The sequence below is a fragment of the Propithecus coquereli genome, unplaced genomic scaffold (assembly GCF_000956105.1).
Source record: "Propithecus coquereli isolate 6110/MARCELLA unplaced genomic scaffold, Pcoq_1.0 Scaffold44, whole genome shotgun sequence".
NCBI classification, from domain to species: domain Eukaryota; kingdom Metazoa; phylum Chordata; class Mammalia; order Primates; family Indriidae; genus Propithecus; species Propithecus coquereli.
This window is the reverse complement of record NW_012150174.1, coordinates 13,602,158-13,621,896: the sequence shown is the minus strand read 5'-3', so window position 1 is coordinate 13,621,896 and position 19,739 is coordinate 13,602,158. Positions and strand designations below refer to the sequence as shown.

At 36.6% G+C, this 19,739-nt stretch overlaps 1 protein-coding gene across 1 annotated transcript; it reads left to right on the top strand.

The window, feature by feature from the left end:
- The first annotated feature begins 8,235 nt into the window (after positions 1-8,235).
- Positions 8,236-9,183, top strand: LOC105818270 (olfactory receptor 56A3-like). The gene has a single exon (XM_012654207.1). It carries the CDS (start codon positions 8,236-8,238, stop codon positions 9,181-9,183), a length of 948 nt encoding a protein of 315 aa, XP_012509661.1.
- The last annotated feature ends 10,556 nt before the right edge of the window (positions 9,184-19,739 follow it).

Here is a 19,739-nt window from a genome sequence, read left to right as displayed (position 1 = left end):
CCTATATTTTTATCCTTCACGCTGTTCTTAGACTCAAGGCAAAAGGGGCAGCTGCCAAAGCTCTCAGCACTTGTAGCTCTCACTTCATTCTCATCGTCTTCTTTAGCACCATCTTGCTGGTTTTTGTTTTTACCCATATGGCCAAGAAAAATGTTTCCCCTGATATCCTTGTCTTACTTAATGTCTTACACCATGTAATTCCTGCAGCTCTGAACCCCATTGTCTATGGAGTATGAACCCAGGAGCTTAAACAAGGGATTTGGAAATTACTGAGGAGAGATGGGTAATGTGAGAAGGTAATTGTGTTCTTACTCTGTTTTTCTGAATCAAAAATACTCAAAATCACAATTGAAACACAGAGATTGAGAAGTAGAAATACAGTCCTAATGTTCTCTCTGAACATGCCTGATGGTATAAACTATATGCTTTCCCTCTTATCCAGAAGCACATCCTACTTTGCCATTCCATGGTTTCCTGGAAGAGACTAAGGACGTAGATGTATAATCTCTCACAATGCTACTCTGACAAGAGGCTGTAAATTTTGATGATTAAGCATGAAACCTAATTGTTTACTACTAACTAAATCCTGAGTAGAACCAGTGGGGAGTTGGAAAATCAATATTTACTTCAAGATGTGTGGCTGATGTGGACAGTGCATAGCATAGGCTTTGGAAGACAGTTCATGGGCTTTGGAATAATATGTGATATTAGAAAACCAACTGTTAAAATATTTAACCATTATATTTTAACATTGTCCTTCAGGCATTCAAAATAATTTATTGAAAGTTATTTTGTGCTCATCATAGTACTAGGAAATGGAAGTCTAACATGAATAAATCTTGGTCCCATTTCTCAAAGAGTGCACATTCTAATGGATAGGGTGGAAATATGTAAAATCAACTATACTGCAATGTAATAAGAGTTAAAAAGAGTTGATTAAAACACACAAATAGAGAAATTTGTAAGCCCAGAAAAGAGAGAAATTCGTTTCTCTAGGAGGGACCAGAAGATTACACGCAGACATTGGGATGAGGAACGGGCAGTATTATAAGGGAAGAATACAGCAAGAAACTAGACCAAACCATAGAAGTGTAAAAATCCTTTGTTCGTTTACAGAATACAGTGTGGCTTCTCTATATCAGTTAATGTCAACTCCATACTGCCAGTTTTTCAAGCCAAAAACCTTGGAAGTGTCCTTGCCACCCACTTTCTCTCATTAGCAATTAGCAACTGATCAGCTTATCCTGTCAGCCCTAAAATCCAACCATTTTCCCCCATCTCCTATACAGAAGCCCAAGCTACCCCATCTCCATTCTGGATAATTGTAATGGCCTCCTGGGAGGGGGAAAGGGGGACTCCTTGCTTCTGTCCATATTTCCCTATAGCCCAAATACATAATCCAGAGTGAACATTTTAAATATGGCAGGCTAGTCGTGTCACTGCCATACATACACAAAAGCTCTTCAGGGCTTCACAACTCACTAATAACAGAAAGCAAAATCTTTACCATGCATTACAAGGGGCTGTACAATCTGACCCTCATCTACCTATCTTGTCTCCTCCTTTAGTCCACTTTATCTAAACTGACTCCCTATCAATGTCTCAAAAACCTGAACCAAATTCCTGCTTCTGGGTGTTTTGTTGGTTGTTCCCTCTGTCCATGTAACTATTTCCCTCAGGTCCATTGTATCTCCCTGACCACGGTATTTAAACTAGTATCCAACAATATTCCCCTGAAACACAAACAATTTTCTAGTGCCTTCTGCACTTCACTGTTCTGAATGGGGTTTCTTGCAATGAATGACCACAAATTTTGCTCATTTTTTTAGTCAGTGTCTCCCCACTAAAACTTAAGCAGCTTGAAGCAGGGATTTTTGTCTGTTATGTTCATTACTCTGTCTCTAGCACCCAGAACCATGCTTGACATATGGTAGAGACTCATAAACATTTGTTAAATAAGTGCTTTAATGAAGATTTAATAAAAGATTGAATGTATGCTAGTTACTAGAAATATAGCTGAGACATAGTCCTTGTCATCTGGATTTTTACATTAGATATCAAGAATAAAAGAGAGGGCATATTTCAGTCATGATCCCATGGCACAATCTGAGCAACTGTACTGAGCATGCCATAGGAGAAGATGAGGGCTTGGGAATAAGATCAGAAGTATACTTTTAGACACTTTGCATCTGAGTACCCATGAGACATACAAGTGGAGATTTATAGTAAGCACTTGGACCTCTAGGTTTGGCTCTCAAATAAGATATCAACTTTAGCATTCACTACAGATTGTAATTGAAGCAATGGAAGCATATTAGATGGCCTAGGGAAGGAATATAGAGCAAGAAGAAAACCCACCAAAAAGCCCTGAAGAGCCCCACATTATCTTTAATATCTGGTGGGTGTAGGGAAATTAGCATGGGGAGAAAACAAAGAAGTAGTGGCCAGAGGAACAGAAGCAAAAACAAGAGGGTCACAACAGAAAGCACCTTACGATGGACCATGATCAATTAAGAGGGTCTGGTTAACTGCACCCAAGGCCATGAGAAGTCCTTATCTACATAAATAATTTAATAATTGAAGTGCATTGCAAAAAATTATGGGCCTATTATAAAATGTATAGGCTTGTGGATGAAAACTTAAATAATAATAAGTAGAGAAAAAATTCTTCTGTATGTATAAATTGTCCAATCAGTACACATAAGGGCTCTTTGCACTCTCAAGGCACCATCTCTTCCTGTTCATACAGGTAGCATTTCTTCATGCTCTTCATTGTCAAATGTGCCATCCCTAGCTAATTCTACATGTTCCACCACAAGAGAATTGTAGCAATACTGCTATTACTCATATACTCCTCCCGTGTCCATGGTAACCAGCGCCCCATACCGTGGAATCTTAGGAGCCAAAGAGAAGGCAATGTCTAAAAGAAGAACATTTTCATTTGTTCTTGAAATACAAATAAAAAACTTTTCAATTTCATTGGCAATAACCTCTGTTGCAAAGTATCATATGAAGATGAACCCAATGATATGAAATATGCAAGTGGTTAAGACTAAATTATAATTGCAAAACAGAATATTTCTTTTATATGCAAGAGATTCTATTCACAAACTAGTGGATATGACATATAAAATGATATATGAAATTCATTAGTTATAAGTTTATTCACAAAAAATTATTTATATCTCTCACTACAGCAAAAATTATCATAGGAGTTTACTCTCCAAAAAACACATTGTATTTTCTTAGTAAGTTTCTGTTAAGTTTTTTCTTGCATGTTTATCTTTATATACCATGGTAAAGTCATGATAAGTTAGCACTAATTCATTCACCCGTGTGGTTTGGGCTGTACATATCTAACAAGCATGTCCTGGAAGCCCAGAAGAATTTCTGAGTGAGTTTATTGGAGGGAGGTACTGAGTGTGCATAAGCACATCAGCATTAGCATATGTGAATATGCATGAAAAAGCCCTGCACCCAGGAGACTGACTTACTGCCTACAGGACACACAGTCAACGTAGGGCTGAATTGCCAGGGGTTCTTTCTTTCAGAAAAAGAAGAAAAAATTTCTTCTCCCATTTGCCTGCCTATTTATACCAAGAGGGCCTTTAGGTGCAAAGGGAGGATGGATTAAGACATTCCCAGAGGGCAGAGTTCCTGAGGCTCTGAATTTATAACTACCCCAGGCACTCTGGAAAGCTACATTATCAGTAAAACTGGACCCCATGCTTTACATTCTCTGTAAGTGAGTCTTGGTGGAGGGTGCTGAGGGGTGGCTATTCTAAGATTAGCCAGAGGACTGAACTGGGTTCCTTTCCATTTCTGGGTCAGGACTGCTGAAGTAGTCTGAAAGCGGGGTAATAGAGATTGCATTCTATCTCAGGTCAGGGAGGCATATGTGAGAGCCTGTACTCTGGGATCTTCTCTCTTTTGCCCTGCTCTGGGTGCTTGGTGGTGCCAGAAATGCAGAGAAGGTAGAGTTTGGCCATAGGAGATTACTGAGTGGTAAGAGAGCTGAGAAGTGCGTGGTCTCAAGACGAGTTAAGAAAATTTGGAGTTTCCAACTATGAATATGGAAATATAGGAACTTTAAAACAAGGAATATGCCTACAAATGCTTGAATTAGAGGATAAGAATTAAATTTAGTTTATATAACTTCAGAAGTTTGGGACGAAGACCACAGCTGGGGGTCAGGGGGAGTCAGGAAGCAGTTCAAAAGATTTCTGTTCAGTCTAAAAATATTACTAAAAGCTACTTCTGCCAAAAACAGAAAACTATGCCCAGAAGCGTAATATAGAGCTACCTATCACTGGATGCACTCAATAATGTCAGATATTACACCTGGGAGAGATGTCTCAGTGACATGTCTCAGACTTATGAAGTTAGGTGATACCTAACAACACTTCCACTTTTTAAAACAGGGCTTCTTCAGTATAATGCTATGGGCCTGTCCTCCAGACTGGGAAAAGGCTTAGGCTATAGGTCTCAGTGGTGGTCTTTGACCTTGAACTTCTCTGGCTTCCTCATCCTGTCCCTGGCTGGAACTAGAAAACTTTAGGTCTCTGGATCCTCAGCTCTAGTGCTGCCAGTGGCACGTTCTGATTGCAAACCAAGATCGGAAGAGGAGAGGAGAAAAAGCAAGTGTGTTCTCACATGCTTTACTTCTAGGTCTCAGTAGATTGTTCTATTGAATACTTGTTGAAAAAAATGTGATGAAGAACAGGCAGGAACATCCCATAAAAAAAGAAAAGGAAAAAAGGAAGAATTAGAGAGTGAAGGTAAGAGATAAAATCATCCTCCTATGTAATACTGAGAAATTTCATCCTAGTGCAAAACATATAATAATTATCCCAAAGCTGTTCAGGTATCAAAATTGTACTTTTTGCTCTAGGCTTTTCCATGGATCCTCATGCCTGAATCTCCAAATCTCACATTTGGCTCTACCCTCCAAACATCATTTCAAGATTCTGCCTCCTTCACTTAATTCTTTCTAAGAATACTTTGTGATCCCTTATTGGAGATGGTGATATTTGGGGCTGTGATTTTTTAATGTAAAATTTGGCGGAGTAGGATCGAAGAATGTAATAAGCAAAAAATAAATGAAAAAAAATGAATGAGAAAGGTAGTATTTAAAGGGGATATTAGGAATTTAAAAGTTGTACAAACTGTGGATACAAGCAAATACAAGTCAATAGGGTCGAATCAATTGTGACAAGTTCTGGGCTTAGTAGATTCTCTTAGTTTGTGTCCCAAGCTTACAAGTGAATGTATTCAAAGAGAAAGAGAAAAGGAAAGACAGAGTTGAATGAATATAGTGCCCAGGCCATAGAGAAGGTTGTCCAGTCACCAGCTCAAGTCTGGCAGTTATGTTCCATGGGTACTATCTTAAGTGTATCCTCCAATTCCAGTGTTCTCACTGTCAATGGGCCACTCTGTCAAGGCAAGGTGTAAAACTACTAGACAAGACAAACTGAGATCGGTGGGTGGCAGGTATGGAGTTATGAAAGAGGAAAGTAAATCAGAGCATATGGCTTATGGAAATGATTTTGTAATCTTTATCGAATCCTTAAGGGGTCGCCCCTTAGGACTGGAACCCAGGGAAACAATAAGAGACACAATACAAAAGTGGAATAAACAGGGAATCGGACCTTATGAACAGTGGGAACCAGGAGTCAGAGTTCTAAAAGGGAGAAAAAGAGATTCCAGAGTGCTGGAAAACTGCACTTAAGATTGTGTATGTGTGGGTAGCAAAGGTGGGGAAGAAAAGCCTAAAAATATATGAAAGAAAAATGCCAAGTAATACATACATTTCTAGATCACTATGGCAACACAGAGAACAAGGGTACTCACATTTTCAATGCCTTGGACCTGAAGAAATCATTTTATCTTTTATTTCTTTCACGTTTGAGCCCTACAGTAAAACTATTGTAAAGATATGGAAAACCGCTGAGTTTCAATTTGCCTATGTGAAAGATAAAGTGTTAAAATAGTCAACTTACCCTACTGACTTCAGAGTATTTTGAGTCACAAATGAAATAATATGTTTAAATTTCATTTTGAACCTGCCAAAATGATTACTAATATACACAATTATCAACAAGAGAAAAACAATTAGGTGATTATCTCAGTTTCTTCTGCATAGCAGGTGGGAGGGCCGTGCCTGGCAGACTGAATGGGGAGTCAGAGGACCGGGAGGAGGGAAGAGAGAAGCTCTGGGAGGGAATGCCTGTCTTCATGCCCCCACTGACACAGCCACACTTACCATCAGGGTCTTTCTGATGAGGAGAGTCAGAAAGGAGCCAGCTGAGCAAGGACAGGAAGTGTATTTGTGGAACAGGAAAGACATAACTAAAACCAAAAATACTATTTGAACATTTTCAGAAGTGTATGTTCCTGACAGTATGAAAATATTGTACAGTTCTGTGTTCACAGCTTTATTACAACTTCCTTTCTTGCCACCTTCCCTTCACTCCCAACTCTTTCTCCTCTAACAGATTCAACTTTAAAAACTATTAAGTGTGTTATGGGTGAAGTTTGTTTTCCTTTTTATATAATAAATGGGGCGTATCATGGATGATTTATTAGGTCTGAAAAGCTCTAGAAATTAATCTAACTTCTGTATTTACAGGAATAGCATTAGGATAGTACAGTATGAGTCTCTGATGCTAGATTTTGAGGTATCAGTTCCCTCGTTTGTTAGTGGTGATAATCATGCACATTTCACAGTTGAATAACATGGAATAAAGCCTTAGAATATTTGAGTGCAGTGTCTAGCAAATAGTAAGGATTCCAAACATAATTAGATAATTTTACGTTATTTTTGGGGAACCTAATGAGGAAAAAACAGGGCAGTTCTTAAACACTTGATGAAATAGATTTTCTAAATGAACAAAATAACTCCTTAACAGAGACTTCTCTCCTGGTAAACAGATTTAGGTACAATAGACTACTGTATGATTTGAAGGACCCCAGAAAGACATAACCTATATCTTTTGCCAAAGTTGTACCATTGTTTGCATTTTCTTTCATAAGTCACAGGAAGGAGAATCTTCAAATCCTTTGCCTTTATGTGTAAATGAGGATACCATATTGCTTTATTTACGATTCTTTTTCACCAACCTATCCCCCATGTCAGAATTAGTCAGCTCTTCCCTACAATTTTGTAATAATTTGTGTATAACCCTGTTATTATTCATATATCATTTGTTCTTATTATTACCCATCTACCAGAGAGGTTATATTTTTATTTCTTTGACATAAGAATATTTCATTTCTCAATTTTATGACCCTATTACCTAAAAGAATGCCATGGGAAAAGGTTAAATGATAAGAAAATATGGCAACATTAAACTACTATCTGGAGGGTGGGCTATGTACACTTGGTTCATTATATTCAAGATGAAAAAGAAAAATGTAAAGGGAATTATAAAAACTTTAAGGATGAACTTCATTGCCCCCACACTATTGCAATCGGAAGAACCAAGTTATCATCCAGTTTAATGACAAGTGTTGCTCCCTCATGGCTATTTAGACTCACTCATGCTCCTTTTAAAGCTCTTTCTTCCAGAAGTTGGAAATCCTACAAATATGAAGACCTAACTAATAAACAGAAATAAAGCAATTATTTGATAGGTTTCATACCTACCAAAAAATGAATATTTAGATAAAATGGAAATTAACATTATTTTCAGTATATAAATAAAAATATTTAATTAAGCAAAATCAATACAGTTAAAAGTTCACAATGAGAACCTGGGACATTTATCTGAGTCTCTCCATTGTGCCAGGCTCTGCTAGTTATTTGGGAGTAGCACAATAATTAAATTGTAGATATGGTAGTCTACGTAATCATTAAAAAGAAAATTAAAAAGAAAGGGAAGAAATTGAGAGTCTCACGTGTTACACAAAATTATTTTTCTAATTAGTGTCTCCTTTTTAGTTTCTGTAAAGATATATCAATTCTCTACAAAGTAAAATTAAACAAATCAAACACGTATAGATGAATCATATTACCTCAGTCCTCTATACTATTTAAAATGATAGGAAAACCTCAGTAACATAGCACTGAGGATAAACGCATGAATTCACTTGGCTCTAGATAACCTGCTAGGGTCCACAACTTGTACCTAGGAAAATGATTTTTTTTTTATCCTCCTGTATCCAGAGTCAGCAGCTAATTTTTTATCCTAATTTTATAGGACACTGAAAGAATGTTGTAGAAATATAAAGCAAAAAATGAGAGCACACCAAAATGGCACCATCTCCATTGACATTTCAAATTTCCTCCTGAACTGTTTTGTCAGATCTCCCACTTGGCAGCACTGGCTGTCCCTGCCCCTCAGCCTCCTCTTCCTCCTGGCCATGGGAGCCAATGCCACCCTCTTGATCACCATCAGTCTGGAGGTCGCTCTGCACCAGCCCGTGTACTACCTGCTCAGCCTCCTCTCCCTGCTGGACATTGTGCTCTGCCTCACCGTCATCCCCAAGGTCCTGGCCATCTTCTGGTTTGATCTCAGACCCATCAGTTTTTCTGCTTGCTTCCTCCAGATGTACATCATGAATTGCTTCCTAGCCATGGAGTCATGCACATTCATGGTCATGGCTTATGATCGTTATATAGCCATCTGCCACCCACTGAGATACCCATCCATCATCACTGATCAGTTTGTAGTCAAAGCTGCTGCCTTTATTTTGGCCAGGAATGTCTTTATAACTATACCCATTCCCATTCTTTCAGCACAGTTTTATTACTGTAGGAGAAATGTCATTGAGAACTGCATCTGTGCCAATATGTCTGTCTCCAGGCTCTCCTGTGATGATGTCACTATCAATCGCCTTTACCAATTTGCTGCAGGCTGGACTCCGCTAGGATCTGACCTCATCCTCATCTTCCTCTCCTACACCTTCATACTGAGAGCTGTGTTAAGACTCAAGGCAGAGGGTGCTGTGGCCAAGGCTCTAAGCACATGTGGCTCCCACTTCATCCTTATCCTCTTCTTCAGCACCATCCTTCTGGTCTTCGTTCTTACACATGTGGCTAAAGAGAAAGTCTCCCCTGATGTACCAGTCTTGCTCAATGTCCTCCACCATGTCATCCCTGCAGCCCTCAACCCTATTGTTTATGGGGTGAGAACCCAGGAGATCAAGCAAGGAATCCAGAGGTTACTGAAGAAAGAGTGGTAATAAGGGCAACTGAATCTCTGAATTTCTAAAATCGAATGACTTTTGAATCATTAATGAGTGAGTGTGCTCAAACCCCTACCTATGAGTTATAATCTCATACTGGATAAACTGGATATTGCATATGATTTTCTAAAACTTCAATTTCATTTTAAGTTTCCCTTTCTTTCATCCTTCCATCAAGAATATCCTTGGCTCTTTCCCCTTTTTTGCAATGTTTACAATCTTATTTTTTCTAAAACAGTGACATTTCTTGAAACAGGTTTTAAAGTGAAAAATTTATGTTCCTGAGCATGCAACTCTTAATGTTCCATGAACTTCATATTCTTAAAAATACAATTGCAGGTATTTTGTGCATTCTCTTGTGTGTAATGTATTCTTATCTTCATTTTCACAGAAGGGAATGAGAAAAAGACACAACAGCTGAGATTTCAGTCCAGAGTGATGGAGGCTTGCTACTGGTGTTTTGTTAGGTCTTTTTCTCTCATCCTTCAACCACATCCTTGCCTTTCTCTGTCTCTGTCTCTTTCTCTTCTCTTTTCCTCTATCAGACAATGTAAAATTTTGTAATGTGCACTACAAGAGGGAGGGGTTTCTGCCTTGATTGCTTACACATGTGACAATTATCAATGAGTTTTCTTAGATACAAGAAATTCCTAAATCCTCCTCCTTATTATGTCTTTGCTTAGGACACTTATCTTCTGGATCCAGGATATCATATATGGTATGCAAACATAGCTTTGCTAATGAGTCAACGGATTCTTAGGACTATAATATATAATTCAGTAATAGTACTGACATATAAAATAGCCTAGCTGAACATTATTTTCTCATTAATTGTATTAGTTTCTAAGCACACCTTGTGTCCTGTGAATTCTGTTAAATATTAAAACAAAATGAATAGATCATTGTTGTTGCTTTAAGGAGCTCAAATTTTGGTTGGAAAGAATACAAATATAATTTCCAGGAGCATATTCTTCTCAACTAGAGAGCAGTGAGGATTGAACAAGTTACTTGTATGGGAAGTAAGATACTTGGCAACCTAAGAAATCAGTGGAAAGAGAGGTAGAAAGTCTGGGTAGTAGGTCATACACAACCACATACAGGAAAATGTTGGGTTCCTGCCTGGGAAGAAGTCAGGTCATCTTACTGTCCTTTAGTTTCTCATCTATTACTTGAGAATAGTGAACAATTTGTTTTAGAATATTCTTTCTACGTAAAAGATATTGTGTCTCAATAGCAACTTATAATATGTATTACTGTTTTTGACCATGAAAGAAAAAGTCTCTCAATAGTACAACATGAAGACTGTCCCCAAAGTCTTGTTCTTTCAAGCTTAACTGAAAGCATATGGGATTAAACGTGGGCCTACTCAAATCTACATTCTGCAAAATTCTGTGTATTTGTTTTACTTCTTCATACTGCAGTTAAAAACAATAAATTAGTACTTAATTTCTTAGCTTCTGGATATCCTATGAGCTACCAGTTGAAATGTAAGTATTCACTAACATATAGAATGCAATTATTACACCAGGCCCAATGGCTCATGTCTGTAATCCCAACACTTTGTGGGGCAAAGCAGGAGGATTGCTTGAGGTCAAGAGTTCGAAACCAACCTAGGCAACAGAGTGAGAGACTGTCTCTAAAATAAATAAATAAAATTAAAAGCAGATAAACTATAATGAAGATTTTAGAATTTCAATAATTTCTCAATAGTGAAAAATAATCTGTTAAGATCCAACGAGGTACACCTCTTTCTTTATTACTGAAAGATGAAGAACTCCCTAAAATCTCATTCTCCAAAACATTTCAGCATTAGAAAAATGGCTTGCCTTAAAATGTGCAGAACTGAATACCAATGGGAGAGGTTCACAAAGATAAAGATTTGATATGCTTCTAAGGTAAATTTAAGCTGTCACTTCCTGGGAAATATTGAAGTCCTTAAGTTTTAACAATATTCTATAATAACATCCATTAGTCACCAAAACTGTGGGAACTAATCTTTTCCAGGATTGCATCATTTATATAACAAATCCAGATATCTACAGTAAGCTGTTAGAAAATAACCTTGGATGTGAGAAAATATAAATATATAATAAATAACCTTAGATGCAAGAAAAAGGCTACGTAAGGGGATTTAGAGTACTTACTTAAACAGCACACCTGCAAGCCTAGAATTTTGTATCCTGTAAAGCTAAATTTCATAATTATCAGAGACATAAAATCTTTTCAAGACAAGCAAACACTGAATGAATTTGTCAAGACCAGACCTGCCCTACAAGAAATACACAGAACTACATTGTACATGGGTCAGCACATAGATACCCGCAAGTATAAAATGCCCCAAGAGCTAAAACTCACAACTTTTATAAAACAACAGCACAAGATGGAAAACAAAGTAATAAAGTACTACGCAACATGATGAATAGAACAGCATCCACATTCAATTCTGTCACTTAACATTAATGATCTAAATGCTCCCCTTAAAAGGTATAGGATGGCTGAATGGATTACAAAAACACAATCCAAGCATCTGCTTCTTCCAGGAAACACATCTAACCCATGAGGACTCACACAGACTAAAGGTGAAAGTATGGGAAAAAATATTTCACACAAACAGAAACTGAAAGAAAGCAGGTGTAGCCATTCTCATAGCAGATAAAATTGACTGTAAATCAACAATGATAAAGAAAGACAAAGATGGGCATTATATAAGGAAGCAATTAAACAAGAAGACATAGCAATCCTAAATATGCGAGGGCTGTCCTAAAAGTATCCAGCCGTGAAAGATGAAAAATTACATAAAAAATGGCTGGATACTTTCCAGACAGCCCTTGTATATGCACCTAACACAGGAGATACCATATTTATAAAGTCAATTCTACTATAGCTAAGCAAAGAGATAAATAGTAGCATTGTAATTATTGGGGACTTCAACACTCCACTATCTAAACTGGACAGGCCATTGAAGCAGTGAATGAATAAGGAAACACCGGACTTAAATGGTACTCTAGAACAAATGGAAATAACAGATATTTACAGAACATTCTACACAAAAACTACTAAACATGCATTTTTCTGATCAGCACAGGGGACATTCTCTAAAAGTGACCATACCTTAGTCCACAAAACCTATCACAACAAACACAAAAAATTCAAAATCATACCAGGTATCTTCTCAGACCACAGTGGAATAAAACTAGAAATCACTACCAAGAGAAACATCCAAAACTACATGAAATCATGGCAATCAAACAACTTGCTGCTGAATAATTATTGGGTCAATAATGAAATTAAGATAGAAATCAAAAAATTCCTCTAAATGATTGACAAAGGAGACACAAGCTATTAAATCCTATGGGATTCAAAAAAGCAGTACTACAGAGAAAATTTATAGACTTAAATATCCATGTCAAAAAGATGGAAAGATCACAAATTAACAAACTAATTTCCCATCTCAAGAAGGTAGAAAAGGAAGATCAAACTAAACCCAAAGCTAGCAGAGGGAAAGAAATAACACAGGTCACAGCAGAATTAAATGAAATGGAAAACAATAAATCAATACAAAGGATCAACAAAACAAAAAGTTGGTGCTTTGAAAAGAAAAACCAAATTGACAGACCTCTTGCTGCATTAACCAGGTATAGAAGAGAAAGGTTACAAATAAGCTCAATGATAAATAAAAAGGAGATATTACAAAGGATACCACAGAAATACAAAATATCATTTGTGAATACTACAAAAGCACTATGCATAGAAACTAGAAAACATAGAGAACATAGACAAATTTTTGGAAACACACAACATCCCAAGGCTGAATCAGGAAGAAATAGAACTGAACAAACCAATAATGAGCAGCAAGATTGAAGCAGTAATAAAAAAAAATCTCCTGACAAAAAAATAGCCTCAGACCTACAGCAGAAATCTACAAGACCTATAAAAAAGAGAAAGTACCCATACTACAGAAATTATTCCATAAGATCAAAAAGGAGGGAATCCTCCCCAACTCATTCCATGGAGCCAGTATTACCCTAATACCAAAGCCAGGAAAGGACACAACAAAAAAAAAGAAAACTACAGACCAATATCCCTTAGGAATATAGAGGCAAAAATCCTCAAAAAAATACTAGCAAACCGAATTCAGTAGCACATCAAAAAACAAATCCACCATAACCAAGTGCACCTCATCCCAGGGATGCAAGGAAGGTTCAATATACATAAATCAATAAATGTGATTCACCACATAAACAGAAGCAAAAACAAAGGCCTTATGATAATCTCAATAGATGCAGGAAAAGTATTTGACAAAATTCAGCACCCTTTCATGATAAAAACTAACTAAACATAGAAACTAAGCATAGAAGGAACAAAGTAAGCATAGAAGAAAAATATCTCAAAATTTATAAAAGCTATATATAACAAACCCACAGCCAACATCATGCTGAATGGGGAAAAGTTGAAAATATTCCCAGGAAGAACTGGAACAAAACAAGGGTGCCCATTGTCACCACTTCTATTCAACATAGTGCTGGAAGTTCTAGCCAGAACAATCAGTAAAATCAGGAAAGAGGAAGTCAAACTACCCGTCTTTGCTAATGATATGGTCTTATATCTAGAAAACCCAAAAAACTTTACCAAAAGACTCTTGAAGTTGATAAATCCATTTAGGAAAGTCTCAGTTTGCAAAATCAAAGTACACAAATCAGTAGCATTTCTATACATCAATAGTTAAGTTGAGAGTCAAATCAAAGACTCAATACCATTCAAAATAGCTATAAAGAATATAAAATACCTAGGAATATACTTAACCAAGAAAATGAAAGATCTCTACAAACAGAACTATGAAACAGTGAGGAAAGAAATAGCAGTTGACACAAACTAATGGAAAAAACGTATCATGTTCATGGATCGGTAGAATCAACAGTTAAAATGTTCACACTACCCAAAGTGACTTACAGATTCAATGCAATCCCCATCAAAATACCAATGTCATATTTAACAGATCTAGAAAAAATAATTTACACTTTGTTTGGAACCAGAAAATAGCCTGAATAGCCAAAGCAATCTTAAGCAAAAAGAACAAATCTGGAGGCACCGCATTACCAGACTTCAAACTATTCTACAAGGCTATGGTAGCAAAAACAGCATGGTATTGGCACAAAAATAGAGGCATAGACCAATAGAACAGAACAGAAAACCCAGATATAAAACTATCCACATACAGCCAACTGATCTTTGACAAAACAGACAACAATATACACTAGAGAAAAGAAGCCCTTTTCAATAAATGTTGCTAGGAAAATTGGATAGACACATGCAGAAGAATGAAACAGGATCCATATCTCTCATCACTCACAAAAATTTATTCAAGATAGATAACAAACTTAAATATAAGGCATGAAACTGTAAGAATTCTAGAAGAAAATGTAGGAAAAACTCTTCTAGATATCACCCTAGTCACAGAATTTATGAAGAAGACCAAGACCACAATGGCAATCACAGTAACAACAAAAATAAATAAATCAGACTTGATTAAATTAAAAGTCTTCTGCACAGTTAAGGAAATAATTAACAGAACAAATATACAACCTACAGAATAGGAGAAAAGCCATACATATGATAAAGGACTAATAGCCAGAATCTACAAAGAACTCAAGCAAATCATCAAGTAAAAAAACAACCCCATTAAAAAGTGGGCAAAAGATACGTACAGAATTTTTCAAAAGAAGATAGACAAATGGCCAAAAAAAATACGAAAAAATGCTCAATATTACTAATCATGAGGGAAATGTAAATCAAAACCACAATGAGATATAACTTTACTCCCGTTAGAACGGCATTTATTAAAAAGTCCAACAACAGGGCCGGGCGCGATGGCTCACTCCTGTAATCCTAGCTCTCTGGGAGGCCGAGGCAGGCGGATTGTTTGAGCTCAGGAGTTCGAAACCAGCCTGAGCAAGAGCGAGACCCCATCTCTACTAAAAATAGAAAGAAATTAATTAGACAACTAAAAATATATAGAAAAAAAACTAGCCGGGCATGGTGGCGCATGCCTGTAGTCCCAGCTACTCGGGAGGCTGAGGCAGGAGGATCACTTGAGCCCAGGAGTTTGAGGTTGCTGTGAGCTAAGATGACGCCACGGCACTCTAGCCCAGGCAATACAATGAGACTCTGTCTCAAAAAAAAAAAAAAAATTCAACAACAGATGTTGGTGTGGATGCAGAGAAAAAGGAACACTTATACACTGCTGGTGGGACTGCAAATTAGTACAACCTCTATGGAAAACAGTATGGAGATTTCTCAAACAACTAAAAGTAGACCTACCATTCAATCTAGCAATCCCACTACTGGGTATTTACCCAAAGAAAAAGAAGTCATTTTATCAGAAGGATACCTGCACTGAAATGTTTATTGCTGAACAATTCAGAATGACAAAGATGTGGAATCAACCCAAGTGCCCATCAATCCATCAGTGGATTAACAAAATGTGCTATACGTATACCATGGAATACTACTCATCCATAAAAAGAATGAATTAATGCCTCTTGCAACAATTTACATGGAACTGGAGACCATTATCCTCAGTGAAATATCTAAAGAATGGAAAAACAAACACCACATGTATTTGCTATTAAATTAGGACTAACCAATGAGCACACATATGCACAGAGGGAAGTAAAACTCAGTGGAAAACTCAGTGGAAATCATGAAAGGGGGAGGGGAAGGGGGGAAGAGTGAAAACCTACCTAATGGGTACAATGTACACTATCTTGGTGATGGTGACACTTATAGCCCTGACTCAAGCATTACAAAAATGAACCATGTAATGAAAAACATTTGTACCCCCATAATATTTTGAAATAATTAAAAAAATTAAATTAAATTTTTAAAAATATGTAAAGAAAGCATGAAAAAAAGAAAATGTGGTATATATGCACAATGGAATACTATTCAGCTATAAAAAAATAAAATCATGTCTTTTGCAGCACATGATTGGAACTGGAGGCTATTATCTTAAGTGAAATAACTGAGACACAAAAAAACAAATACCACATGTTCTCACTTATAAGTGGGAGCTAAATAATGTGTAAATATGGAAACACAGTGCAGAATAGTTGACAACGGAGACTCAGAGGGGTGGGGCATGGAAGGGCAGTGGAGGATGGAAGGTTGCTTGATGAGTACAATGTGTTTTTCTCCAGTAATCGATGCACTGAAGGCTTCGACTTCACCACAATGCAATATAGCAATGTAGCAAAATTGCACTTGTACCCTATAAATATAGATAAATAAAGAATAAATGGGAAAAAAAATCCAAAGGTTTTAGTTCAACATGGCTTACTAGAGACATTGAATATCCACTTTCTCTAGAAAGCACCAAAATTATGAGTAGAAAATTGTACCTTGAATAAAATATCAAGAGAACCCTGGAGTCCAATGGAGAGCTCATGGGAAACGCCTGAGGAACAGAAGGAGCAGAAGCAAGAGGCTGACTCAGCAGATATCAGCAAGAGCCCAGAGGGAGTTGGTATTGTGGGGAAAAGGTAAGTGAGAGAATTTCAGAGGTTTACTTTCCTGCTATGGACTGCTGCAATCTCAGTCATGGGAGAGCTTTTCTACCCACGTGAACCCTGACAGTAGCATGGGCAGTGATTTGGACACCCCTAGAAGGCATTTCACCAGACTGGGAACTTGCACTGGGTCACTCACCTCCCACCCCAGACATAAGCAGCTGCAGCAGGGTGCCATTGTGAGAACACACTGTCTTGGGACTGCATCCTTACTATCTTAAGACAGGCAACACTCACACTACTGAGTCTCTTTCATATTTCTTTCCTTTAAACATAGGCATGGGACACTTTCCACATTCCCTCAATGACAACTAAAACCAAATGGGAAATGTGAATGCTTACGAGGAACAACTTCCAAATTCCACAATTTATAATTTTTTTCACAGATCAAAAGTCAAGCCTGCCTAAATGACCCCTTATATATCTACTCATTTACAGGCCTACTCATATCTACCTGCCCACAGCAAGCTTCTGGTGCTTCTTGATGGCAGGACTTCATGTATATCTTCTTCCAGGTCCAATGACTATAAGCCCTTGATAGACAAAGCAGTTCCCTTTGAAGTGCTATTTGAGTCTTCATCTTGTGTTTAGTATTGGCATATTACCAGGATTACTAATGGAAAAAATATCAATTCCATTCAGGGAAAGTCCCACTAAATCCAAAATCATGCATTCCTGCCTTCTGACTCCAGAACGAAAATGCCTCTAATTCCACAATCAGAACGGTTCCCAAAGTTTGGGTTATTTAACTTAAGATAAAATATTGATGAATTATTGATCTATTTAAGGTATAGTCCTCCATGCTTTGTCAATCTTTAATGCTCCATCTAGTAATGAAAAGAAATAAGTCTTGAACTGTTTCCTACGATCTTTGGTTTTAATTCTGCTGGACTCCTAGTTAGTATCTGCTTGAAAATGAAAACGCATTTACACCTCCTTGGTAATAAGCAATAATTATAGGTAAAATTAGGTATAAATTCTGTTCACACAATATACTCTTTTGTTTATATATACCAGTATTACTAACAAAATTCTCACTCTTACAAATATTACCACAGTAGTCCCCCCTTATCCACAGTTTCACTTTTCATGGTGTCAGTTACCCATAGTCAACTGCATTCTGAAAATATTAAATGAAAGATTCTGGAAATAAACAATTTGTAAGTTTTAAATTGCACACTGTTCTGAGCAGTGTGACGAAATCTCACAATACCTTACTCTGCCCTGCCTGGAATATGCATCATCCTTTGTACAGCGTATCCACACTGTATATACTACCCACCCCTTACTCACTAGGTAGCCGCTTAATTATTTAGTAGATGTCTCAGTTGTCAGATTGGCTGTCACATTATCCCAGATCTTGTGTTCAAGAGACCCTTATTTTTGTTAATAATAGCCACAAAGCAATAAGAGTTGTGATGACGACATATTGTTATTAATATAATTGTTCCATTTTATTATTAGTTATTGTTGTGAATCTCTTACTGTGCCTAATTTATAAATTAAACTTTATCAAGGGTATGTATGTATGTACAGGGAAAAAACAGAGTATATTTAGGATTTGGTACTATCTGTGGTTTCAGGCATCCACTGGTGGTCTTGGAACGTATCCCCCATGGATAAGGGGGACTACTATATTTCAGAAGAAAGTCTTAATTGTACATATTTATAACTAAATACCACTGACAAGGTTTCTCAAGATAAAAATGAAATCTACCTCCAAAGCAAATTTAAGCCACCAATATTATGAAGCAGATAATTACTTACAATCTCAAAATAATATTTTCCAATATCTTTCCATCAATATTATAAAAATCATAAGTTCTAATAGTGACTCAAATCAACTTACCTTGAAGCAATAAACTGATAGAAAGAAATTTAGATTGAAATTGTTCCCCAGAACTGAGAAATTTATCATAAGCTATTATTATATTATATATTATTATATATTATATATTATATATATTATCATATCTATTATTAATCAAACAGAATTTTGAAATTGTTTTATATTATCAAAAACTCTGTGTTGTTTTGTCTACTTACAATTTTTTAAATGTGGGAGGAGAAATTCTGGCTCACTTAAAAAATTGTGCCTAATTTCCATGTGAAAACAGATAATAGAGAAGAATAACAGTTGTATCCCACTTAAGAGATGTGATATAAATTAAGATTTTCTCCAGCCACTAATAAGAAAACTCGGGAAAATGAATAGGAAAAGCAAGTCAACTGGAGGAAAAAACCTTACACTGTAAAAAAACGGCCACAATATGACTTATTTTTGTGAACTGTGGTTTCTCTCATTAGTTTCTGCTTTGCAACACGTAGAAAGGGAAGCCAGAGAGTTACACAGTAAATGATGACTTCTTTGCACTAAAATAATGAGAAAGCAACTTATAAAATATTAGAAAGCAGGGTGAAAAGATTAAAATGGCAGAAGATTTTTTTATTAGCTTTCTACATGTCAAATAGGCCCAAAGACCAGTAGTGACAGAGTTGAAGATGGCCCATATTTAAATTCAGGAAAATATTATTCCTAATTAGTTTTTCTTAGCGCATAATAAGAGACATTAGCATTAGGGCAAGCAATGGTTACTCATATTAAAAGTTTATCAAACAATGAGTGAGATGCGTACCTCCGGGGAAATGGACACACTTGAAGCTTGGACTTGGGGGGGAAGGAGAGTAAGGGCATCATACCTAAGCTAATCATCTGTACCCCCATAAGATGCTGAAATAAAAAAAAAAATAAATGGTTTTCCAAAAAAAAGAAATCACCAAGAAAAAAAAAAAAGTTTATCAGAAAGGAAACAATTCTATCACAATTTTTATTTCTTAAGTTTAAAACTTGCCTTAAACATATTTTCACAATTTTATACATCAATATTTGAAGCTGGCTGCTTTTAATTTTTTTAAACAACACCTTTTAGAGAAGACATAAGACATGTGGAATACTTTATAATCTAACATTCAATAAGAAACACAAAT

Excerpts from the sequence above, each read along its gene's own strand:
- LOC105818270 (XM_012654207.1), top strand. The coding sequence starts at position 8,236 with ATGAGAGCACACCAAAATGGCACCATCTCCATTGACATTTCAAATTTC.